This window comes from Poromitra crassiceps (assembly GCF_964638095.1).
Source record: "Poromitra crassiceps genome assembly, contig: HAP1_SCAFFOLD_125, whole genome shotgun sequence".
NCBI classification, from domain to species: domain Eukaryota; kingdom Metazoa; phylum Chordata; class Actinopteri; order Beryciformes; family Melamphaidae; genus Poromitra; species Poromitra crassiceps.
This window is the reverse complement of record NW_028152234.1, coordinates 13,606-40,000: the sequence shown is the minus strand read 5'-3', so window position 1 is coordinate 40,000 and position 26,395 is coordinate 13,606. Positions and strand designations below refer to the sequence as shown.

Sequence of the window (26,395 nt, the reverse complement as noted above, 5' to 3'; positions counted from 1 at the left end):
CCTGGTCGCTGCACCAGCACCTCCTCTGGTCGGTCGGGACGCCTGTTCAGAGGGAAGGGAACTGGTTGGAATAGCGTGATCCTCCCACGTGCTACGTCCTACCGGTGAGGTGCTGTCAGGTGAAAAGAAGTGGCTGGCTACAGATCATGTTTCGGAGGAAGCATGGTGCTAGTCTCAGCTCTCCCCAGATCAGCAGAGGAGCAGCGACCAGGGCAGCAGGGGGACTAATTGGCGAAGTACAATTAGCGAGGAAATAGGTGGAAAGTGGTGTTGGAGGACCAGTAGGAGGTGCTCTTCCCCTCTGGTCTGATGAATAATCTGATCTAATGAATAATCTACCCAATGCTCCAGGGCAGAGACAGGGTCTTGTGAGTGAGCACCGTCCTTTGGATGAGACGTTAAACCGAGGTCCTGACTCTCTGTGGTCATTAAACATCCCATCGGCACTCTTCGCAAGAGTAGGGGTGTAACCCCGGGGCCCTGAGGGGTGTAACCCCGGTGCCCTGAGGGGTGTAACCCCCGGTGCCCTGAGGGGTGTAACCCCGGTGCCCTGACGGGTGTAACCCGGTGCCCTGAGGGGTGTAACTCCGGTGCCCTGGCTCAATTCCCACACAGGCCTTCCTTCCATCATGGCCTCCTAATCATCCCTTGTTACTTAATTGGTACATTCAGTCCTCAACTCTCCACCGTGATGCTGATGTGTGGTGAGCGTTCTGGCACAAACTGGCTGCCGCACATCACCCAGGTGGATGCTACAGATCGGTGGTGGATGAGTTGTGTTCCCTCCCCTCCCTCCCCTGATATGTGAAGCACTTTGAGTATCTAGAAAGGTGCTATATAAATCCAATCAATTATTATTATTATTATTGTAACTAGAACGACCGCAACGCGGACTTATGCCTCCGCCATTAGTTCATTATTGAGTCCAAATTGCCATTTGGGTCAAATTGGAAGAAATTCCGTCAAGGCACTCCTGTGATGTTGCGTTACAGAGCTTGGAAATTGGGTGTGTGAGGTCACAGTGACCTTGAACTTTGACCACCAAAATGTAATCAGTTCATCCTTGAGTCCAAGTGGAAGCTTGAGGCAAATTCAAAGAAATTCCATCAAGACATTCCTGAGATATCGCGTTAACAAGCTTGAAAATGGCATTCGAGAGGTCACAGTGACCTTGACCTTTGATAACCATAATGGAATCAGTTCCATCCTTAAGTCCAAGTCGATGTTTGAGCCAAATCAGAAGAAATTCTATCAAGCCGTTCTTAAAATATTGCATTAACCAACTTGGGAATGGCGTTCGTGAGGTCACAGTGACCTTGAAGTTTGACCACCAAAATGTAATGAGTTCATCCTTGAGGCCAAGTTAATGTTTGAGGCAAATTTGATGACATTCCGTCAAGGCATTCCTGAGATATGGCGTTAACAAGCTTGAAAATGGCATTGGAGAGGTCACAGTGACCTTGACCTTTGATCACCAAAATGTAATCCTTTCATCCTTGCGCCCAAGTCGACGTTTGAGCCAAATTGGCAGAAATTCCATCAAGCCGTTCTTGAGATATCGCTTTAACAAACTTGGGAATGGCATCCGTGAGGTCACAGTGACCTTGACCTTTGACCACGAAAATCTAATCAGTTCATCCTTGAGTCCAAGTCGATGTTTGAGACAAGTTTGATTAAATTCCGTCAAGGCATTCCTGAGATATCGCGTTAACAAGCTTGAAAATGGTGTTCGAGAGGTCACAGTGACCTTGACCTTTGACCTTTGACCACCAAAATCTAATCAGATCATCCTTGAGTCTAACTCGATGTGTGAGGAAAATTTGATGAAATTCCGTCAAGGCTTTCATCAGATATCGCGTTAACAAACATCGTACGGACGTGTACGTCCGTCCGTACGGACGGACGGACAACCCGGATCCATAATGCCTCCGGCCTGGCTATCGCCGGCGAAAGCATAAAAATATATAGCCTATATCAGCGATCCCCAAAGTCCGGACTCCGGTCCGCATCCGGACCCAGACGCCGTCCTATCCGGACCGAGCCCTATAACCTACAAATCATTGTATTGAGAATTGTTACATTTCACCGAGCTTTTCTTTTTTAACCGGCACATGCTTTTCTACCCTTTACGGTACTGGTTTAATCTGCCAGGAAGCTCACAGACCAATGCATGCGCTGTAAATCATCACACGTGATGCTACTCAGCCAATCAAATATCCGATTCGATTGTGCCTGTTCCAGTCGGTTCCAGTGCGAGAGAGTGTCTGACACACTGACGGAGTAGAGGCGCAAGACTCTGAGAAACGTGAGAGATAGAAGTCATTTCACATGACGTGCTCAAAAGAAACGAGTACACCGCAAAAACAAAGATTTTGTTTTAATCCGGAGCAGGCAGACTCTTACATGTTCATTCATTGTTCTCACGGGCAGCTCAAAACCAGGCAGTATGTCTCATGTGAAGTGCGATGCGATCCTAACCTGTCTATGAAAGCGCCACACGAGCAAACACACTCAAATCCAGACTGAGGGCACACTCACACATTCACTGCCCAACGGCATGTGAAGTTTGCATTGCGAACGATCGATAGACAGACAGACAGACAGACAGACAGACAGACAGACAGACAGGCAGATAGATAGATAGATAGACAGACAGATAGACAGATAGATAGATAGATAGATAGATAGATAGATAGATAGATAGATAGATAAATAGATAGATAGATAGATAAATAGACAGATAGGGAGCTCACTTCTCTCAAGAGAAAAGGTGGAGTTAAGGGAAGAAAAGAAGATTTTCTTTCTCAAATTAAAACACTTTTAAGATGCACATTTTCCCAAAGCACTCTGTTGTATGTTATTTTTAAATGCAGCCATTATTTTACTTGAAATGAGAAAAGAACATGTATTTATTATTAGTGTAGGCTAGTTATTTATAATTAATCCAGTTAAATATGAAAACTAAATAAACATTGTTGATGTTTATTTTGATTTAACAGTCAGTCGTTGACTACATACAGACATTGTACCATTAGGCTACTGCAATCATTGAAGTAGCCTAAGTTCAATGGCACTGAATCATAACGCAAGCTACTGTACGTTACAATGTTCCGGACCTTTGCTTGAGGACATTTTCTCTAACTGGACCTCTAGGAATTTTAATTGAGTGCCCCTGGTCTATATGAATGAAACGTCTAATTACAGTAAGCGCACACCTTGGGACATCACTGCGTAATTGCGCAGCAGCCCTCCCTCTCTTCCCTCTCTCGTTCTCCCCTCCCCTCCCTCTCTCTCTCGCTCTCTCCCCCTCTCTCTTTTCTCTCTCTCTCTCTCACTGTTTCTCTGCTTGCTCTCAGCAAGAAATAAGGTGGTGATGTGATGGCGGTGAAGCTGTGGCTTTTAAGGGGAGTGATCTCACCTTGTGAATCCTTTATGGGCATAAACACCCCTATGGAGCATTTCGCCGAGATGACGTGAAGCGCAGCGGGCCGACACGCCCACAATTAGGGCTTTGCGTGCGCTATTCCAGCGCAAAACGGGCGCTAACGCAAAATTACCGCCATTGGGAAGATAGGGCCACTAGCCTCTGCTCTGGGACAGTCGTCTCTCTGAGGTCAAACTGTCCCACAGACGTCCTGAAGTAGGTGTGAAAGCAGCCATGGTTTCAGCTCCTGTACCAAGCAGTGAACTATCCATGCTCTCTCCTCTCCTCACAAGGCATCACTGCTTGATGTTGACTTTTTTTCATGTTGCGATGGTTTGTTTAGAATCTATTTAACCACAAAATCATATCTTGTTTCCGCCTGCGAATGATTCTGAATTGTCCTAATGTTTATTTGCGTCGCTCTTGGTGTGTAACTGCCTTAAGTGACACAAACTGTGTTCCTCTGTGCAGACCCATGTATGTGTTCAGTTTAATTAAACGTGAACCATTGACCTGCTGTCATGAAGTTTACGGTTAGGGGACTCCCTCCTCACACATCTATCTGCTGTTAGGGGACTCCCTCTTCACACATTCCTCACAACAGATTCAGGACCACAAAAGCAAGGAGACGACTTGGAAGTGAGCAAGGATGTAGGACTGAAGTGGTAAGTTCTGAAAATATGTGTCTCATTCCATCGGTTGTACTGTGAACCAACCTGCTGTGCTAGGAAGCGCTAAGTAACGTTAGCGCTTCCTATATATAGCCTAGCACATCTGCCTTTCATCTAACATATGAACATAATAGCTGGAATGACAAAGGCACACATGTTCAGAACTTGTAACATTAGTCCAACTTGCTGACTCCTCATTTTTGTTTGGTCCGTGTAGCGTTTGCTAGGAGAGGCCCAACTATTAGTCACAAGCATTTGGGAAGTTAGCTAACTAGCTAACTACGTTAGCTGTTGTTGCGGGTTAAAAACACGATTTCAGACGGCAGCCTGTCTTTATTGTCACACGAACACACTACAACACATGCATGCGGCCACTACACACACGCATGCTGACGGTGGCCGGTGAAATATGTCCTCTGCATTTGACCCATCCAGGCTTGTCCTTTCCTCCAGGGGGCAGGCCAGGAGCAGTGGTCGCTATTTCTTTCCAGCACCTGGGGACCTTCATTGGACCATCATTGGACCAACTTCAGGTTAAATGATGTGCGGACAGCCCGCAATGCCGATAGCCCACAAGCAGAACCAGCTGACCGAGGCTGCGTGCAGCATGTCAGTGGGCCGGCTGGAGCTAAGCTCTCCCAGCCCCCACGCCTAAACCTAACCTCCCCCTGACCCTAACCCTAAACCTACCTCTCCCACCCCCAATCCGTTGCTCGTTGATATAATTGTTTTACAACTACCAAATTCAGTAGCCAAATCAGAGATCGCTGTTTCTGTTATGCATGACTATCTATCTATCTATCTATCTATCTATCTATCTATCTATCTATCTATCTATCTATCTATCTATCTGTCTTTCTGTCTGCCTCTCTGCCTCTCTGTCCGTCTGTCTGTCTATCATCTATGTAGATAGATAGACAGACAGACAGACAGACGACAGATATTGTAGCTTTGCGTCTGACTATAACATGCAGGAAGGAGGAAGACTGGAAATGACGAGCGGGTGTATTCCCTGCCACAGGAAAACACAGAAGAAGACTCCATGCCGCAGCAAAACGCAGAAGAAGACTAAAACAGAGTGTTTCACACAGAGGGTGAACTGAAGGGGGTCGTGAGAGCCAGTACAAGATAAACAATGAGTTTTTTTTAACTATGAATGATGCAATAAGCTACTCTAGTGGAGGCCAACAATAAAATAATAATACATTATATTAGCAAAATATGCCTTTTAATAAAACTAATAATTGTTATTCTGAGAATTAAAATATGCTTAATATGCATAATCCTTGTAAAGTTAAACGTTATTCAGGTCCGGACCCAGACATATAAATCATTGAGAATTATTAAAGTTTGATGGAGCGTTTCAATTTTAACTGGTGCAGCGTTTCTAGACTTCACGGTACTAGTTCACCAGCCTCACAGACATCACAGACCAATTGCAGGCATTGATAATCGCATGTGATGCTACTCAGCCAATCAGGGTCGCCACTGGCAACTCATGTGGTGCTACTCAGCCAATCAGGGCCGCCGCTCAGCTGCTGCAAGGACAGGAAGCTATATATTTTTTCGGATGATGGCGAAGGCTATGCGAAGGCATAACCCGCCCCTCTCTGCCTCTGATTGGCCTAGCGTCAAACTTCCATCCAAACACATTCGCTTGGCTATCCTGCATTACATCTCTTTCTACAGTCTGTGGTCAGACCGTCAGACTCAGTGGGTCAGACTCCGACAGACAGCAGTTACGCTTGCTAGCCTGCATGAAAGACACCAGTGTGTTTATGTTTTTAATATAGTCATATCTATGGTTTATAGCACTGCCGCTACTCTTGGCAGTGCACGTATGTAGCCTATAGACAGAGAATTGATCAAGGGTGATATAAAACAGGGTTATTTACAGGGAAATAATTCAGCTCATTGTAACACAAGAATGACATGTATTTGAATTTAAATATTAATCAGAGGAAACGAGGTGATGAAATTTAGAATGACAAGAAAAAATACACATTCATATGCCTGTGCAATAGGCTAAGTAGGCCTAAATAACTGTTATACGTTTTGCAATTGTAACATTTAATATAATAAAGTAAGATCTCACACATAACCTTTTGATTCTATATGCTGCCATCTCATGCTTGTTGATTTAATGATTATTTTGCACATGCTGCTCACGTTATGAACAAATTAATGCTTAGATGACCCTTATATCCTCAGCAGAAACTAACTGACTGGCTGCATAGTCATTTTAATAAAGTATGAATGTTAGATGTCCAGCAAACACACCACTAATACCCTATCTAGTTATAGTAATAATGCTTGGGAGATGACTTCTGGCTCGCCTGGGCGGGTCATGCCTTCGCCATCCTGGGAGAAAAAAAAATCGCGGACAGTAATTATGTCTCCCATTTCCAGAAAGATCAATGAGGAAAACAGCCATAAGTGCAGTTCTTGCAGAAATAGACTCAATAACAACTATTAAACATGAACACTATGATGCACCAGCAGAGTCAGCGCGGGAAAACATGTTTTAGTGAGATAACATTATCAGGATGATTCTACCAGGCTGGGCTAGCTGGGCTACACTTCTCTCATTGAACAAGAGAAAGTGGAGGGATTGTTAAAATGTGCTCAGATAGTTTGAGACAGTTGAGACTGTTAAAATGTCAACTGCAGTTAATTAAAAGAAGAAAAAGGGAACTCACGGTAGCCTGGGTAAACCCATCCCCCACGTGACCTGCTCTCAGACCTGTTCTCAGTCACTATGGTCTGGATTCCCACCATTGTTAAACGATTTCCTGCGGTTGTTGGCCCCCCCCCGATAGACCACTCCATTACGCAACCATCATCCAACCAGTTTAGTGCACAGAGCACATGCGCAGTGCAGCAGATGGCGTCATCACTCTGCGACCTTTGTTGTTAGCGCATGAGCTAACACTTTTCATTTCAGTACTGCTAGCACGCAAATGGTTACAACCAGCTACAAGAAGAGAGAACATCGCGTGACGGTGGTCAGGGAATGAAAGAGGAACAGGACAGCTGTCTACACGGACCCAAACCTCGATCCCTGCTGCAGATGGCCGCAGATCTGGAGAGATATTTGTGGCTGTGAAGAACAGTCATCATCTATACAGCTGCTGCCAACCTGATGAGGAAACAGGCGTGCTTGTTATGCTGGACACTGAATGCGAGTCTGCAGACTTCATCCTCCAGTGCTGTTCGCCTCAGGACTTGAAGGCCTAACGTTGTACCATGGACTGTATACATTCTGTGCTAATAATGCTAGCATGCTAACATCCTTTTCACACACACACACTGAATATACCGAAATGCTAGATTTGATCATGGACTTAACGCTAATGTTAATCAAAAACGGCCGCAGTCATAACGGTAAGGTGTGTTTGACCTAATTGAAATATTAACGTTAATGCCCTCACATTTCAGCGTGGTTACAGATAAACCTATTTAACGCTAGCTAGCTACAGTAGATTTTTGGAGGCGTTAATGTGAATGTCATGACGTAGTGAGCGTAGTATTATACTGTATATTATACATAATCCAGATGTAACCTAGCTATAGCTAGACGTTAAGAGGTTAGCGTGAATGCGACTGAGACCTGACATTACTGGCTTGATATCATATTCCAGATGCAACCTAGCTAGATAAGCGCCACACTGCTGTATGAGTAGCTACAATCAAATGTATCAAGCCTTGATATCATATTCCAGATCCAACCTAGCTAGCTAGATGTTAAGAGGTAGGAATATACCGAAATGCTAGACTTGATCGTGGACTTAATGTTAATCAAAAACGGCCACACTCATAACGTTAAGGTGTGTTTGACCTAGCTAGAAATATTAACGTTAATGCCCTCACATTTCAGCGTGGTTACAGATAAACCTATTTAACGCTAGCTAGCTACATTACTGGCTTGATATCATATTCCAGATGCAACCTAGCTAGATAAGCTCCACACGGCTGTATGAGTAGCTACAATCAAATGTATCAAGCCTTGATATCATATTCCAACGTGAATTCAGCTGAGGGGTTCGCTCCAGAACGAGACTGTTGCGTTCAATATTTGTACACGTTACTGTGCAGTAGTTAGTGCAGGCTAGTTAATTGTTGGAAGTAAGGTTTTTTAATTCTGTATATTATACATAATCCAGATGTAACCTAGCTATAGCTAGACGTTAAGAGGTTAGCGTGAATGCGACTGAGACCTGACATTACTGAAGTGAATACAAGTGACCTATATTTTTCAATCCTGTCTTTGAATAAAAGTTGTGTTATACTTGAAAACCATGTCTTTGCTCCCTTATGTGTTCACAATTACAACAAATCTGTATGGTTTATCTGTTGGCATTAAACCGTGGTATTTCCTTGGGTGATATTCCATATTTGTCATTAAACCTAGCTGTTCACATAAATTTGCAATGATGATCGACCACGTGAGATATCACAAGTAGCCTACTTTTATTAAAAAATAAAATGCAAAGAGAGGTTTCCTTCTCTAACTATTGGTGCGTTCACAAAATATTTACACGAGATTTTTTTTATAAATAATAATCAATAACGTGGATAATGATGACATCTGCAGCTGCTGGACGAGAGACAGAAGAAACTACGAACGAAGATTGGAGCAGAGGACATGACTACAGAGAAACTTAACCGACCAGCACTCTGCTTCAATCAATGAATGCTTATAAATAAACCATACACATGAGAATTACCGTTAACGTTACAGCATTTAATAACATAAATATGGTGATATCTGGTGGTCTGAAATTACTCTCTATCTACAGTAGGGTAACTGGCTCCTATTGTGTCTTATTATTGTAACGTTTGAATCAGCGTTTCATAACTATAATAGCCTAATGTTACTGTAGCCTGGATGACGTCAGCTAATGCTACCCAGCCTTCCAGCGTTTATCTTCCATAATGCATTAAATCATAATCACAATGCGAAGACATTAGCTGATCACCACAGAGCTGCACAGACAAGTTTATCAGATAATTTCGCCGTAAAATGTGTCCAGGTGATCAGCTCTGAAGCCCCGGCTTGTATGGTCCGCTAAAATCCGATTTCGATATAGGTGTTATTTTGATCAATATTGTATAGCTGGCTAGACAGAGGAGTTTATCTGGAATCAGTGTGACAAGATCCCTGCTGCTAGCTTGTCTGCCTTTCTGTGTCAGAGTATCTAGCTACATTATCTGCATTACATGCTACACCATGCAAATATATTTCGATATAATTCAAACAATTAGCCCACTGTACTACTGGACTGTGTATTGCTGTGAATAAGTTAGATTTGATTGTGTAAAGTGTTACATGTTATATTTTTAACTGAGCTTTGCAGAATTACCTCAACACAATTGTGTTGTGTATCAGCTTTAAATATCCAATATATACAGCATTAAACAAACGACCAGCAGCATTCAAATGTGCAAAAACGTTATATTTATTGAAATGTGGTGATCTCATGTCACATTACATAATGTTATGCCCAAATGGTCTACTGCCCAGAAGCGTCACTTTACATGTTTGGTAGGGAATTATTTTAATTATGTTAAACCAGCGTTTATCTTCCATAATGCATTAAATCATAATCACAATGCTATGAAGACATTAGCTGATCACCACAGAGCAGCACAGACAAGTTTATCAGATAATTTCGCCATAAAATGTGTCCAGGTGATCAGCTCTGAAGCCCTGGCTTGTATGGTCCGCTAAAATCCGATTTCGATAACGCTAGGTGTTATTTTGATCAACAGACCTCAACCTCAACAGCTGTTTTCACTTGAATTTCCTCACGTAGTTGCATAGCCATATAGCTAGCCAGCTAGTAGCTAGCTCGGGAACTATGCTTTAGAGAGGCCAAATGCTAACGGCTAGGTAGTGCTAAGCCGCTGCAGCTGTTACACGTCATTGACAAAGACGCACTCTCTGATTGGCCGATCACGGCAGGACTGATGTTGGCAGTCACGCCGTCACTCATTGGCTGCGGGGTGGCTGCGGGTCTGCGCGAGTCTTTCAATCGCCGCAGAAATCGATTTGAATGGCCCGTTCGCTAGACGATAGTGACTGGGAACTGAGAGAGCAGGTCACGTGGTGGCTGGGTTTACCTAGGCTAAACTCACGGTACACTTTTTCATTTTTCTAAAATTAGGCTCTTTGCTATGTATTTTACTTTTTCAATGCAGCCCTTATTTTACTTGAAAGAGAAAATAACGTGCATTTATTTTTAAGTGAACTTAAGTTATCCCCATGGGTAAATTCATCCTCTGCATTTGACCCATCCTCTACTAGGAACCTTCCTAGAACTAGGAGCAGTGGGCAGCCGCAGTGCATGTAATATCCGTTAAATGTGAAAACTGAAAATATTTTATTTTTTATTTTCAAATATATTTTTTCTGAAAATAAACATTGTTGAAATACTGAATTACTTTATTTGATTTAACAGTCAGTTGTTGACTACATGCAGATGTTAATATGGCACTGAATAGTCACAAAAGTTAGACGTTGCGATGTTACGGACCCTTGCTCGAGGAAATTTTCTCTAACTGGACCACTTTGAATTTTAATTGAATACCCCTGCCTTAAAGGATGGCTTTACCGGTAATCAACCCACTTTGTATCATTAATAATCTCGGTAATATAAGCACATGCGCAGTGTTTACCTCTCTCTGTATTTTTTGGACATCTCCCATTTCCTCCTCTGCCAAAGTGCTCCGTTCTGACGTGTTACGCGAACAAATGGTCTCCCAAATGGGCTTGTAAATTGGGTGGACAAACTAGGGCTGGCGATATATCGAATATACTCGATGTATCTCGGCTTGTGCCACGTGAATTGTAGTAAATGACTATATCGTGAACATTCGAGTATAATTGTCACGCAATGTTTATAAATTAAGCCGCCGGCATGACTCGCTTCAGGTTTCCTCTTGTGAGCTCTCCCTCTCGCACTCAAGATTCAAGATTCAAGATTCAAGATTTTTATTGTCACTCCATGGTACAAGTATCACGTGTGAAATTCTTGTGCTGTGGACTCCGTTTACAACATAGTACAAATATAACAGGGCATATGAGTGCAAAAGCAACAAGAGGCACGACAAGCAATAAGGCAGTATAGTCAGTATAGACAAGTCAGAGACTGGCATATTCACTGCACATAGGTGCACATGTCATGTGCATACTTTAGTCGTGCTTAAACATTTTAAATTCGGCGTATTTGACATACGGGTGCAAATAGCATATTCCTTATTAACTCATTGAGTGCCAGCCACTTTTGGAGAACGGATGCTCCCAGTGCCAGAGTTTCAGAGCGTTTTCAGTGATTTCTCGAGGCCCACAGAATATTGTGTGATATTACTATGTAAACACTGAACACGCACAAAGAACGATGAGACTCTATTCTATCATCTGCAAAAAAAAGTTTATTGATCCCATTTTCCGTTCTTTAGTTATGAGCCGGAGAAGATAGCTTGATTCATCCAAAAACAGCAATTTTTTTCTAGAAGCTGAGATAATTGGCCTTTTGTGAAATTAAACATTTCAAGCACATCACTGACTCTGAAGCTAATCTTTTCTAATGTAGTCACACCTCAAAAATAATTTCCTTCAATAAAACAGTGAAGGCCAGGGAATTCTGTTTGGCAGAATAATATTTTTTAGCTACAACCAGCAGCGCTGGCCCCTGCGTGCGCTGCTGGTTGCAGCTTCTTGCTGGTCTTGATTTGCTGCTGGTGGGCATCGGATATTCTGGCTTGCGTTTGTCAATCCTGTCCTGCTGCCTGGGTCTGCCTGGGTGTTGCGCGCTGCTCTGCGTGCCCCCCCCCCCCCCCCCCCCCCCCGCCCCGCCCCGCCCCGCCCTGCCCCGCCTCGCCTCAACTGCACACTCCTCCTCCTGTCTGTGGTGGCTCTCTGCTGAGTTTGCTGTGCGCACAGTGAAGGGACATCGACATCCTGCTTTTTTACAGCGTTCCGCGTGTGTTTGTCACCGGCAACGATGCTTCCAGTTGAGAATAATAACAACTCCACGGTGTGGATGTGCGGATGTGCTGTCCGGCTCAATTGTGGGAGCAGATTGGCTGCTGCAGGCACAGCTGCAGTAACGTGCTTCAGCATATCGATGCATACGGATGCGATGCGATTTCCGTTTCCATAACGACTTCTTCTTTGTTTTTTCCTTGCCTTTCTGTTATGTGGAGAGCACTGTCGCCACCTAAGGGTTCTGTAAAATAGGTTAGACACATCCAATAGCTATAATATTTGTACATCAGAGGCAGAAGGCTTTGATCGACGCCCCACCGTCAAAAAACGCAATTGACGAACATGTCCGTCCTTGGCACTCTACGTTACTATTTGAAATGACGAACATGTCCGTCCTTGGCACTCAATGAGTTAAACATACAATTAAACTTGGCGTTTTAAATTCGGCGTATTTGACATACAGGTGCAAATAGCATATTCCTTATTAAACATACAATTAAACATTAGACATACGTAATGGTAGCAGCTACAGTACGGTACAGTACGGCTACTACACTATTTGTGTATGTTAAGGAGTCTCGTGGCCTGCGGGAAGAAACTGTTCCTCAAGCGATTTGTGCGTGCTTTTGGAACCCTGTATCTTCTCCCTGAGGGTAACAGGGAGAACAGGCTGTTGTGGGGATGGTTTGTGTCTTTGATGATCTTCAGGGACCTCCTGAGGCACCGCTGTTTATACAGTTCATGCAGTTCTGGCAACTCACGTCCTGTTACGTGCTGGGCCGCGCGTCTCACTCTCCGTAGCGCCCTGCGGTCCATGGTGGTACAGTTCCCGTACCAGGTGGTGAAGCAGCCAGTCAGCAGGCTTTCAATGGTGCCTCTGTAGAAGTCCGTAAGGATTTCTGGCCTTAGCCCAAATTTCTTCAGGCGCCTGAGTCCGTGTATTCGCTGTTGGGCCTTATTGACAACAGTGGCGGTGTGGCCGGCCCAAGTCAGGTCCTGGTGGATGTTGACTCCCAGGTACTTGAAGCTGTCCACCCTTTCCACCACTGTGCCGTTGATGGTGATTGGGGGGGTGTGCCCCCCCCCCCCCCCTCCTGTAGTCTACAATGATCTCCTTGGTCTTGGGAGACGTTCAGAGAGAGGTGGTTGTCCTGGCACCATTGTTCCAGGGCCCCCACCTCCTCTCTGTAGGCCGTCTCGTCGCCCCCCGAGATCAGCCCCACGACTGCTGTGTCGTCTGCAAGCTTCACGATGGTGTTCGAAGTTTGAGTCGCCACGCAGTCGTGGGTGTAGAGGTCGTACCAGAAGGGGCTGGAGATGCACCCCTGGGGCGCTCCTATGCTGATGGTCAGTGGGGAGGAGGTGAGGTTGCCCACCCTCACCACCTGGCGGCGGTCTGTCAGGAAATCCAGGATCCAGTCGCACATTGCTGTGTTTAGTCCCAGATCCTTGAGCTTGTGTACCAGCCTGGAGGGTACTATGGTGTTGAATGCTGAGCTGTAGTCCATGAACAGCATTCTTACATAGGTGTCCTTCCCCTCCATAGTGCAGTATGGTATGTATTCCCGTAGGATTTTTGTGCCAAAATTGATTTTTTTGCTGTTTTGGCTTCTTTAGGGACCAAACTAACAGAAAATGAAGGGTGCCAAATTTTCTGACCCCCACCCCCTTTCTGAGCGCCCCCTATAGAAAATAGATGGCTCAATATGTGAAAAAATATAACTTAATCCCAAGAAAATAGATAACATAGTTTTTTCTATTGATTATGGTACATCTAAGCATGCTTAACTCATTGAATGCCAATGACGACAGCTGTCGTCAATTCAAATACTGACGTAGAGTGCCAATGACGACGGTTGTCGTCAATTGCGTTTTTTGACGGTGGGACGTGGATCAATCCCTGATACATCTCTGGTACAACTATTGTAGCTATTGGAGGTCTATAACCTATTTTACAGAACCCTTAGGTGGCGACAGTGCTCTCCACATAACAGAAAGGCAAGGAAAAAACAAAGAAGAAGTCGTTATGGAAACGGAAATCGCATCGCATCCGTATGCATCGATATGCTGAAGCACGTTACTGCAGCTGTGCCTGCAGCAGCCAATCTGCTCCCACAATTGAGCCGCTCTGTGTCGGTTGCGACAGCACATCTGCACATCCACACCGTGGAGTTATTATTCTCAACTGGAAGCATCGTTGCCGGTGACAAACACACGCGGAACGCTGTAAAAAAGCCTGGCTGTTCCGCACCCTTCACTGTGCGCACAGCAAACTCAGCAGAGAGCCACCACAGACAGGAGGAGGAGTGTGCAGTTGAGGCGAGGCGAGGCGGGGCGGGGCGGGGGGGGGGGGAGGGGGCACGCAGAGCAGCACACACACAACACCCAGACAGACCCAGGCAGCAGGACAGGATTGACAAACGCAAGCCAGAATATCCGATACCCACCAGCAGCAAATCAAAACCAGCAAGAAGCTGCAACCAGCAGCGCACGCAGGGGCCAGCGCTGCTGGTTGTAGCTAAAAATATTATTCTGCCAAACAAAATTCCCTGGCCTAAACTGTTTTATTGAAGGAAATTATTTTTGAGGTGTGACTACATTAGAAAAGATTAGCTTCAGAGTCAGTGATGTGCTTGAAATGATTAATTTCACAAAAGGCCAATTATCTCAGCTTCTAGAAAAAAATTGCTATTTTTGGATGAATCAAGCTATCTTCTCCGGCTCATAACTAAAGAACGGAAAATGGGATCAATAAACTTTTTTTTGCAGATGATAGAATAGAGTCTCATCGTTCTTTGTGCGTGTTCAGTGTTTACATAGTAATATCACACAATATTCTGTGGGCCTCGAGAAATCACTGAAAACGCTCTGAAACTCTGGCACTGGGAGCGTCCGTTCTCCAAAAGTGGCTGGCACTCAATGAGTTAAGAACATACTAAAAATATAGGAAAATGTAATTCCTGGAAATGCATCATTTTCAAGATGGCGTCCAATTAGGCTGCCAGGAGCTTAAAATGGCAATATCTCAGATTCTATTCAAGCTAGAAAGCTGATTTTGGTATCTAAACCTAGGTTTTAGGGCTCAAGGAATTCAACTGATTAAGTGAAATTGTAATCCTTTACTTATTTATTGTCAAATCCAAGATGGCGTCCATCCTACGGTGATGTCTCATTGTACTGAATTAGGTAAAAACAACACATTTGCCATTTTTATTGAAAGAGAAAATACCTGTCATGTTTAATGTGATAAATGGTGTTTAAAATGGAAGACATTTATTAAACATGTTTCTTTTATGTAAATAACCACACAGTAGTTGAGTAATCCAGTAAGACAGGTTTATCGTTCAGTTAAGCATACTGTATACTGCTAAATTCCACAAAAACATAACAGAACAAAGACAGGTGATATAAAGGAATTTAGGAAATAATACTTGATGATCTATTCATCGTCAGTGTCCTCTTCTGGAATGTCCTCACTTGTGTTTGTGCAGTCTCCACCATAACATTTGCAGAGAGGAGTGCAAGGGAGGTGATTCTTTGAGCAGCTGCACTGCCCCTTGCAACCTACTTTGCAGCCACATTTGATGAGCTCAAGTACTGCCTGTGGTGCAGGGAGGGCAAGACACCTGACTGGAACATATCCACCACTCTCTGAACACCAGCCATTCTGTTCAATTGGTGGAAGCTCAGGGCAATTTGTCTTGTAAGATTTATCACGCATTGTGACATAATTGGCCGTAGGATGTGGGGTAGCAATGCAGCACGAGTTGGAGGTAGCATCTCACCCTCCAGGTTCTTTGATCGGAATAGTTCCCATCTGAGTGATGGCAGGGTTGTTGGACCTTTTGAGCTGTAAACGCGGCACACAAAATTCTCTAATGCCTTCACCAGTGATGGGAGCTCACCATTGATAAGCTCGGGGGGAATGCAACCCTTGCCAAGGTCCTTGAAGCAGTCAATGGCAGGATCATCATCATCAAGCTTCAGGTATGCGTTGATCCATGTCTTTTTGGAGATTCCAACAAATTTTTCTCCCCAGTCAGCACCAGAAAAATTGTGCAGGCCAAGTAATCCCTGACATTTGTGACGTCCAATAACTTGAACACGCTCAAACACATTTATTTTACGTTTCTTTGCACCTATGCCTGTTGAAAATGTCAGAGAAGTTGGAGTTGCAATGCATTCACATGATACTAAATCAAGTAGCAGTAAGAGGACATCAGTGTCGGGTGACCAAACACATATGTCTCGTGAGGCACCATTGGCAGCAAAGGCAAGGACTTGATGAGGTATTAGGGTATCAGCCTCTTCATGTGTGTGTGCCTCCACAAAATCTAGTCCCTTGATGAAGGTGTCATAGATAACAACCAGTAGGAAAGAACTGTCCTTTGAGAAGTACTCTAGCAGTCCCTGGCCCAACTCACATCTCAGCTTCTTCTTGGTCGATGATGCAGAGAGGAGATCCTTGATCGACATAGTGAGCTTCAGCTCTGGATGGATTTCGTATTCTACAGAAGTAGATGCTCTCTTCTGTCTAGTTTTGTTCTTTAATGACTCATCCATATATCGATCGAAGACAACTCGACCCTCAGAATAGCCTGTCATCATTGTTTTGATGCGTTTGTTGAATGCATCCTGAAGGTCCGACAGCTTCCGCATGGTTGGTGTCTTTTTCATGCTCTGAAGCACAGCCATGGCATCAACTATCAGAACTTTGATAGGAACACCTAGAGGATCTTTCATTGGATCAGGCTGTGGGACAGCTTCAGGGAGCTCTGCCTTGACATCTTCAATTGCATGCATGAGACTAGCTTTGTCTGTAGGGATGTACAAGGTTCCATCCACAGCACACAGAGAGCGGGGAATCATTGACATTTCATAGTCTCCAATTGTCTCCTGAAGTTTGGGAACTAGACTTGGTCGACTCCCTTGGATGATGAGAAATCTTCGAAGCAGTTCACGTTCTTCACGCAACTTGATGACCTTGTCTCCAACAAGCACCTTTTTTTTCCCATCCAGTTTAAAAAGGTCTTCAACTTGAGTTTCTTCATTTTGTCCCACACTGAGAGTGTTGACGTAGTGATCAAGCGTTCAGAAACAAAGTCCTCAAAGCGCTTCTGACCCTTTTCCGCAAACTGGAGAATAACGTTAGGGTTTTAGGGGTTAGTGGTCGGAACAAAGAGAGGTCGGGACAAAGAGAGGTCGGAAAAATGGTACGGCACCAAAAACCATTACCTTCAGCTCCAAGCTATTTTTTTAATTTTTGCCTGAAATGACATGCCCAAAGTTATTCAGTAATGGCTCCGGAAGTACAGGGCCCAGATGCACAATTCTGGTGTCTATGTATAGGTAACACCTTGAAAAATGTACTTCAAGTGGAGGTTTAGTGATAACATCTACCAGGACAGAAGTACTGCAGATAAACTGCAGCAGAAATTAATTTTTTTAGGTTTGCCTAAACAAAACTTACAATTGGAGTGTGAATAACATCTAATACCATTTAGCAGTGGGCCACAAATATTTGGATCTGTTCTACATATTCTCAACTGCATCTCCTCCAAATTTGGTGTCATACACATAAAGCATAACAGTTCTACAGCCATTTTAGTAAGAGTAGTCCCAGGCGGACTTCTATTTTACTGTTCAGGGAGGTCCCAAAATAGATGGCCCCCCAGAACTGGGGGTGGGGGTCTGAAAATTTGGCACCCTTCATTTTCTGTTTGTTTGGGCCCTATAGAAGCCAAAACAGCAAAAAAATCAATTTTGGCACAAAAATCCTACGGGAGCTGTTTTTTTGACATAGCATACCACACTACCAGGTGGGACAGGGCGGTGTGGAGCACGTGCTCCTGTTGGGGCGGTATGCAAATTGTAGCGGACAAACAGGAAGGGAGGGGGAATCACATGCATATGTCAAACGCGTCAAACCTCGTCACAGACACTCGCCCGCGCTACGCGACGTCACAGACACTCAACCAGAAGAGATGCCATCAAGACAGCGTTATTACGAAACCCACCGTGGTTATGCCAAACGTGGAGGACGAGAGATGAGCGCAAGAACCTGAGAGCCAGTAGTATGAATGAATGACTTTATTTGACAATATATAAATAACATGTGACAGAAGCACATTCTGGGATACTGCCAAGGATAGACACAAAAAAGCTCAGAGCTTATTTCCATTGTGGTCCTTGTAGGGGGGTGGGGGAACGAAGTGTTCAAAACATGTATCGTACAGACATCGAAAAAGATCAGAACACATCACATACATCACCGACATAGCATAGTCACATAAAAACATGTAAAAGTGCCTTAAAACTGAATATCTAGGCTAATTATAGTCCCTTTTGAGCCATGTCTTTAGGCTGGACTTGAATCTATCAGCACTGTTCACTATTTTCAGGTCACTGGGCAGACTGTTCCAAAAGACAGCTGCAGAATATAAAAATGACTCCTTCCCCATACAACTCCTGAATCTGACTGGCACAAAGTCAGTTGAGCTATATATACGTCTAGTTGAATAAGTATGGAATACAGTAGAGAATGGGTATGGAAAATGGAGCCGAGGCGGACAAATTTGTTGCAAAAAGAAACAGCACTGGATCCATCATCTGGCAGTGGTTTGGGTATCGCAAGGACGATGTTGAACAAACAACGGTTATCTGCAAAACATGCACCAAACCCGTCGGCTCCATAATAAAGTCAACCCCAGTCAGTCAAGTCAACACATCAGCGAGGTGCATGTGTGTGCGCGCACGTGTCTCAAAACGAACTAATTTATCATCACTACACCATTTAAAGAAACAGATTGATAATCAACTTTAATAATGTTTTTCTGCAAATTATCTCAGCGTTTCTGCATGGCACTCAAGGTTAGGTCTGGCCAATATTGTCAAGTCAAGTCAAGTCAAATTTATTTGTATAGCACATTTCATACACAGATGCAGTTCAAAGTGCTTCACATAAAATGGATGACATAAGAAAACATAAAAAGAGGATAAAATAGACATTTTGTGACTTTTGTGACATATTGTGACTAGATGAGACCTAGATCTCGTTTTAGATTTTGTTATGGTAATATCGTGATACTGCATACTCGTCTTTTCCTGGTTTTAAAGGCTGCAGTAAAGTTAAGTCATTTTCTGAGCTTACCAGACTGTTCTAGCTCTTCTATTATTTGCCTTTACCCACTTAACGTTATTCATTATATCTTTATTCACTGATGATTGTTTATCAAAAATCACATTGTGTAAATATATCTTGTAAGAGTCCATATCGCCCAGCCCAATTGACAATTGAAAATCTAGCCCACTTTGTAGAAAATACCAAGATATAAGCCTATCATATTTTACCATTCAGCCTAAAAATACTGAGATATGATTTTTGGTCCATATCGCCCAGCCCTACTCAAGGTCTTTGTTGTCGTCAGTGTTGGGGCTAGTAACATGTTTTAGTACTGAATGACCATGTTAGTTTTTCAATTATTGTCATCTGTTAGTAGTTACATTACATAGAATAGTTTTACTCACTGACTTTTTCATGTATACACTGAGACTTTACAAAATGTTTGGTCATGGAAATTTGGTTTAAAGTCATGGAAATCCATTGGTCAAAATGTGTATGAAGGGTGAATCGAGCATTTATGAGAGATTTCAAAATATCTAGATATATATCGTGTATCGCGATATAGCCGGAAAATATTGAGATATTCTTTAGAGGTCATATCGCCCAGCCCTAGGACAAACCGTGTTATAGGGCCTGCGCCACTGCGTCACAGTGACCTCTCGAACGCCATTTTCAAGCTTGTTAACGCGATATCTCAGGAATGCCTTGATGGAATTTCATCAAATTTGCCTCAAACATCGACTTGGACTCAAGGATGATCTGATTAGATTTTTGTGGTCAAAGGTCAATGTCAATGTCACTGTGACCTGTGAAGTTCGTTAACGCAATATCTCAAGAACGGCTTGATAGAATTTCTTCTGATTTAGCTCAAACATCGACTTGGACGCAAGGATGAACTGATTCCATTTTGGTTATCAAAGGTCAAAGGTCAAGGTCACTGTGACCTCTCGAATGCCATTTTCAAGCTTGTTAACGCAATATCTCAGGAATATCTTGAGTTTCTTCGAATTTGCCTCAAACGTCCACTTGGACTCAAGGACATTTTGGTGGTCAAAGTTCAAGGTCACTGTGACCTCACACACCCAATTTTCAAGCTCTGTAACGCAACATCTCACGAGCGCCTTGACGGAATTTCTTCCAATTTGCCTCAAATGGCGATTTGGACTGTAGAATGAACTAATGGCGGAGGCATAAGTCCGCGTTGCGGTCGTTCTAGTTTATGTTAAGATATAGAGTGTAGATGGCAGCCTCACAAGTGTTGGAAGTACTGAAGATGCTATTCAGCTTGCCAGAGAAGGGAGTGAACTCTGTGCCATGGGTGGTGTCCAACTGCTGTACATAAAGACTGTCAAATTATACAGTTGTCCTAGAGAGCATACCAATCTCTTTTTTCCCAGATTTTTTTTATCCCACTTTATCCCCCATTAGCGCTAATTTAATTTATGTATCCTGGTTGCTGCTCCACCCACTGCTGACCTGGGCAGAGCCGGACCTGGCTCCTTGCTTCCTCCGAGACATGGACAGTAGCCAGCCGCTTCTTTTCACCTGACAGGGGAAGCTTCACTGGTAGGACATAGCACGTGGGAGGATCACGCTATTCCAACGAGTTCCCCTCCCTCCGAACAGGTGCTGCTAATGACCAGAGGAGGCACCACTTCAGCGAGCATGATATTGCATGTTTTGGTGAGGGCTTCCTATATGAAGGAAACCCCCAGGGGGCACGGGGAGAACATGCAAACTCCAGTGGACGGGCACGCACTCCTTAAGCACTCACAGCGTCCCAGGTGGGAATCGAACCAGGCATACCACTCTCTGAACCAGCATCAAATGTGAAGTGTTTGGACCTCACGTTCAATGATCTTCCCCTTGAGAGATTTCTCCGGATTCAATGGGAAGTGGAGTCCAACCACTTCCAGCTTAAAGTCAGCCCCAAGTAGATGAGTGCAGTGGGACTGTTTTTTAAATCCCGCTCCTGCCCGGTCCCGCTGGATTTCTGACCATTACCGCCTGCTCCCACAACATGTGTGTCATTGACCGCCTGCAAGCCACGTTATTACCGCCCGCTCCCGCCTGCTATAACAAAAGGCGGGGTCCTGCGGTACTTAACTCATTGAGTGCCAAGGACGTCGATCGACGTGAAATGCGTTTTTTGACGGTGGGACGTGGATCAAAGCCTTCTGCATCTCCTGTACAAATATTGTAGCTATTGGATGTGTATAACCTATTTTACAGACCCATTAGGTGGCGACAGTGCTCTCCAGATTAGAGGAAGGTCCGGAAAACAGCAGGAAAAAGCCCCGTGATGAAAAAGAAACCGCTCATCCTGCAGCCAGAGCCAGATAGATTGCTCTGGCTGCAATCTGACGTTGGCTGCGAACAGCAGTCAATCCGCGCCCACAACTCAGCCCCTCTGTCTCTGCTGTATAGTTTCTCCACACGATTAGCCGCCAGAAAGGCAGCACCCGACTCCGAAGGGCCAAACCTTTCCCTGCAGTCCGGTTTGGCATTTCCGTGTCGCGCTGGGAACCGCTGCACAAAAACGGAGCGCTCCGAAAATAGACTGGGTGCGTGTTAGGCTGTGTGTTAGTGTGGGGAGGAGTTTGCAGCTGAGGGGGGGAGAGGGGGGTGGGGCACGCAGGGCACCACACAACTACACCACGTCACTACATCAGAAAACATTAGCTTCAGACTCAGTGAATGTGCTTGAAATGCTGCATTTCACAAAAGGCGGAATAACTTCTAATTTGAAATGTGTCTTTTTGCTCAAAACAGCCTATCTTCTCTGGCTCATAACTAAAGAACGGAAAATGGTATCAATAAACTTTTTTGCAGATGATAGAAGAGAGTCTCATCGTTCTTTGTGCGTGTTCGGTGTTTACATAGTAATATCACACAATATTCTGTGGGCCTCGAGAAATCACTGAAAAACGCTCTGAAACTCTGGCACTGGGAGCGTCCGTTCTCCAAAAGTGGCTGGCACTCAATGAGTTAATTGAACTGGGCTCTTAAAAATCACATAATGTTTTCCTAATGTAGTGCTGTTTAAAGGCTGCTGCATTCAATTTAATCCCACCGGTCACAATAGTGACCGTAGAAACCTTTTTTGGTTATAAGGCTCTAAAAATGTCACTGAAGGAGGTATCAATAGATTTCCTGCAAATATTGACATAACAAAGTGTCTCAATCAAATATGTGCAGTGTCACATGTTTCATGTGAATTGTCACATGACCAGAGCTGTTTAATACCTGTAAAGTACATATGTTGTACCCTATATATAGACATTACTGTAAAGTACCTATGTTGTACCTATATATAGACATTATATTATTGTAACCTTCTTGGTTGAGGTCCGCCATAATAAAGTTCTCCTGTTTCTTCAGGATTTCATAGAAGATATCTTTGGCTCTATATCCACTGGCATGCAAAAAGTTACAGAGCTCTCTCATCTCCCGAGCAAAACAAGGAAGCCATTGAGAATTGGCAAGAAGAAAAATGTGGATGTAGCTGTCAAGGAAGTAACTAAGTTGGAGTGTTCAACTTCCGTATATATGATCTTTGTGTGCAACACACGACCATGACCCAGGATTGGGGGTTGTTTCCCCCCATTTTGGGCGTGGTTTCTGAATCATGACGCGCTCCGCAGTGTCTCTATAGTTCATAATACCCTCCTTATCATGGGTCAGATAATCTTATGTAGTTTATAAGGCTTTCGGGAGCTGTGACATCAAGTAAAAGAAACATACTGTACTGTATCATTTTAACAGCCACACACAATGGTCAGTAAGAAGACCAACATGACAGCCAGGGGGAGCCAGAGAATAGCTTTACCTTCAGTGTGACTGCTGTCAGTGGGAGGCTGCGGACGAGGAGCAGACTGTGGCTGACTGGAGGAAGATCCTTTGTTCTCTGAAGGCTCTCTGACATCCACTGAGAGAGAGACAGAGAGAGAGAGAAACTTTAAAAGGGCTTGAATTTAACACCAGCCAACCAGCCAATAGCTCCTATTCATCCCACAACTCTTTACATTTATACTGAAGAACTGAAGGAAGTGAACATTCATTATGTTTAGTTTTAGAGTCTCTCACATGAATAAAGGTCCTTCACACATCAGTTTTTTTTACAAACCTATAATCAATGCAACTGTGCATATTGACGTCAAAATTTCACTGAGTGAAATTGCAGCACATTTTTTCAGATCAAGGTAGATTTTTCTTAGTTTTCGCCTGCAACATAAACAAATCTACATAGATAAACAAAGACAAAATAATGTGTAGGTTGCAATAGCATGTTGGAGTGATGACTAGATAGGTGGCTACATAGGTTGGTTATATTTGTCTGTGTGTATTGATAACTATAGGATCCAGGACACAAGTCACACCTACAAACTTGACCAAGAGGAAAATCAATGTTTCGATTATGAAAGATTATGAAGTGCATCACTCTGCAGTTATAAGAGACTCCCTCCTCACACATCTACCTGCTGTTAGGGGACTCCCTCCTCACACATATAGTTAGGGGACTCCCTCCTCACACATCTATCTGTTAGGGGACTCCCTCCTCACATTTCTATCTGTTAGGGGACTCCCTCCTCACACATCTATCTGTTAGGGGACTCCCTCCTCACACATCTATATGTTAGGGGACTCCCTCCTCACACATCTATCTGCTGTTAGGGGACTCCCTCCTCACACATCTATCTGCTGTTAGTTAGGGGACTCCCTCCTCACACATACATTATATCTGTTGTTAGGGGACTCCCTCCTCACACATCTATATGTTAGGGGACGCCCTCCTCACACATCTATCTGCTGTTAGGGGACTCCCTCCTCCCACATCTATCTGTTAGGGTACTCCCTCCTCACACATCTATCTGCTGTTAGGGAACTCCCTCCTCACACATCTATCTGCTGTTAGGGGACTCCCTCCTCACACATCTATCTGTTAGGGGACTCCCTCCTCACACATCTATCTGCTGTTAGGGGACTCCCTCCTCACACATCTATCTGATGTTAGGGGTCTCCCTCCTCACACATCTATCTGTTAGGGGACTCCCTCCTCACACATCTATCTGTTAGGGGACTCCCTCCTCACACATCTATCTGTTAGGGGACTCCCTCCTCACACATCTATCTGCTGTTAGGGCACTCACTCCTCACACATCTATCTGCTGTTCGGGGACTCCCTCCTCACACATCTATCTGTTAGGGGACTCCCTCCTCACACATCTATCTGCTGTTAGTGGACTCCCTCCTCACACATCTATCTGCTGTTAGGGGACTCCCTCCTCACACATCTATCTGCTGTTAGACTCCCTCCTCACACATCTATCTGCTGTTAGGGGAGTTCCTCCTCACACATCTATCTGTTAGGGGACTCCCTCCTCACACATCTATATGTTAGGGGACTCCCTCCTCACACATCTATCTGCTGTTAGGGGACTCCCTCCTCACACATCTATCTGCTGTTAGGGGACTCCCTCCTCACACATCTATCTGGTGTTAGGGAACTCCCTCCTCACACATCTACTGTATCTGCTGTTAGGGGACTCCCTCCTCACACATCTATCTGCTGTTAGGGGACTCCCTCCTCACACATCTATCTGCTGTTAGGGGACTCCCTCCTCACACATCTATCTGCTGTTAGGGAACTCCCTCCTCCTCACACATCTATCTGCTGTTAGGGGACTCCCTCCTCACACATCTATCTGCTGTTAGGGAACTCCCTCCTCCTCACACATATATCTGCTGTTAGGGGACTCCCTCCTCACACATCTATCTGCTGTTAGGGAACTCCCTCCTCACACATATATCTGCTGTTAGGGGACTCCCTCCTCACACATCTATCTGCAAGCAAGATAGGCTAACAGTTAATGCTATTGTTCCTATAATATAGTATAATTTACGCATGTGATGCATTTGTCACCTGTCCGCACTTTTCTCTTCCAATGACTTACCTTCTGACAAACTCTGCACTAGATCATTCTTCTGCATCTTCCTCAAAACTCTCTTGGTCACCTCCAGAGAGTTTTCATGGTAGGTCTGGACCATCAGATCGACTGTATCCAGCCTGTCTGCATTACATAGTCGGCTCTTTGGGATGACTGGGAAGCCTTCCAGAAAGTCCGCCTGCTGCAGGAACCACTTGAACTTCTTGAACTCGTCATCGTCCAAACCCTCCAATACCTTTAGTAGCTTAATGGCTGCCATCCTTCAAGGATGATCCTTGTTGCTCCCTGCAAATCAGAGGATATGTTCAACTCAAAGGACAGTCATGTAATTTCTTCACTCATGGGGTGTCCTGGTGGCTTTTTGGCTGATGACCACTTAAAACTGAAGAGAGGTCATGTGACCTCCTTTAGAGGACATGATAAATGTGACAAATTTGCATAAGAGACTAGTTTATTTCCCAAATCATCTCATGACCACCAAAAAAAAAATATATATATATATATATATACTGTATATATATATATATATATATATATATATATATATATATATATATATATATATATATATACTTTATTTTATTTTATTTTATTTTACCTTTATACAGGGAAGGCCCTTGAGAGCAAGCTCTCATTTACAAGGACACCCTGTTACAGTGCATTTAGACATTTCAACAACACAAAATAGAAAATACAAAATTACAGTACAAAACAAGATAAAAAACATGAAGAAAAACAAGATCAATCCTTATGTAACATATCTTCAAGTACTCTGAACGACTCTATAGAGACAAATCACTCCAGTTTTAGCAGGCCGTGAGCCTGTTCCATTTATCAGGAGCGTAAAAGGAAAAAGCAGTATTTGCTGATTCACTTTTCACACGTGGAATAAACAATCTGATGTGTGACTGCGAGCGTGTCTGATAACTTGTACCATTAACTCTTTCCCCGCCGTTGACGTGATATCACATCAATCTGTGTTTTCACCGTCATGTGATAGATTTGCCCAGAAACAACGGTTATTGTCCACCAAAACCAGTAAGCAGCGAAAAGCAACAATCTCCCTTCAGGAAAAAGCTCCATAAAACAGCTCCAGCCTGGTGCGTCAAAGCGCTGCAACGAGCAGCTTTGCCCCGAGCTCCACGCGCTGTCAGACAGACTTGTGACGGTCACTCAAAGCTGAAGGATTTTTTTCACTAGATGCATCCGCCCCCTGCTCCTCCCCTCGCCCCACGACCC

The 26,395-nt window shown here is 44.1% G+C and overlaps 1 protein-coding gene across 1 annotated transcript in view; it reads right to left on the bottom strand.

The window, feature by feature from the left end:
- Positions 1 to 25,415, bottom strand: part of LOC310800853 (NACHT, LRR and PYD domains-containing protein 3-like) — a gene marked incomplete at both ends in the record, with an annotated part of 85,651 nt that extends 60,236 nt beyond the window's left edge. The window contains 2 exons of the mRNA XM_083664750.1: positions 23,038 to 23,136; positions 25,163 to 25,415. Coding sequence (XP_083520876.1) covers positions 23,038 to 23,136; positions 25,163 to 25,415 — 352 coding nt within the window. The remainder of the gene's footprint in view (positions 1 to 23,037; positions 23,137 to 25,162) is intronic.
- Positions 25,416 to 26,395: the final 980 nt, after the last annotated feature.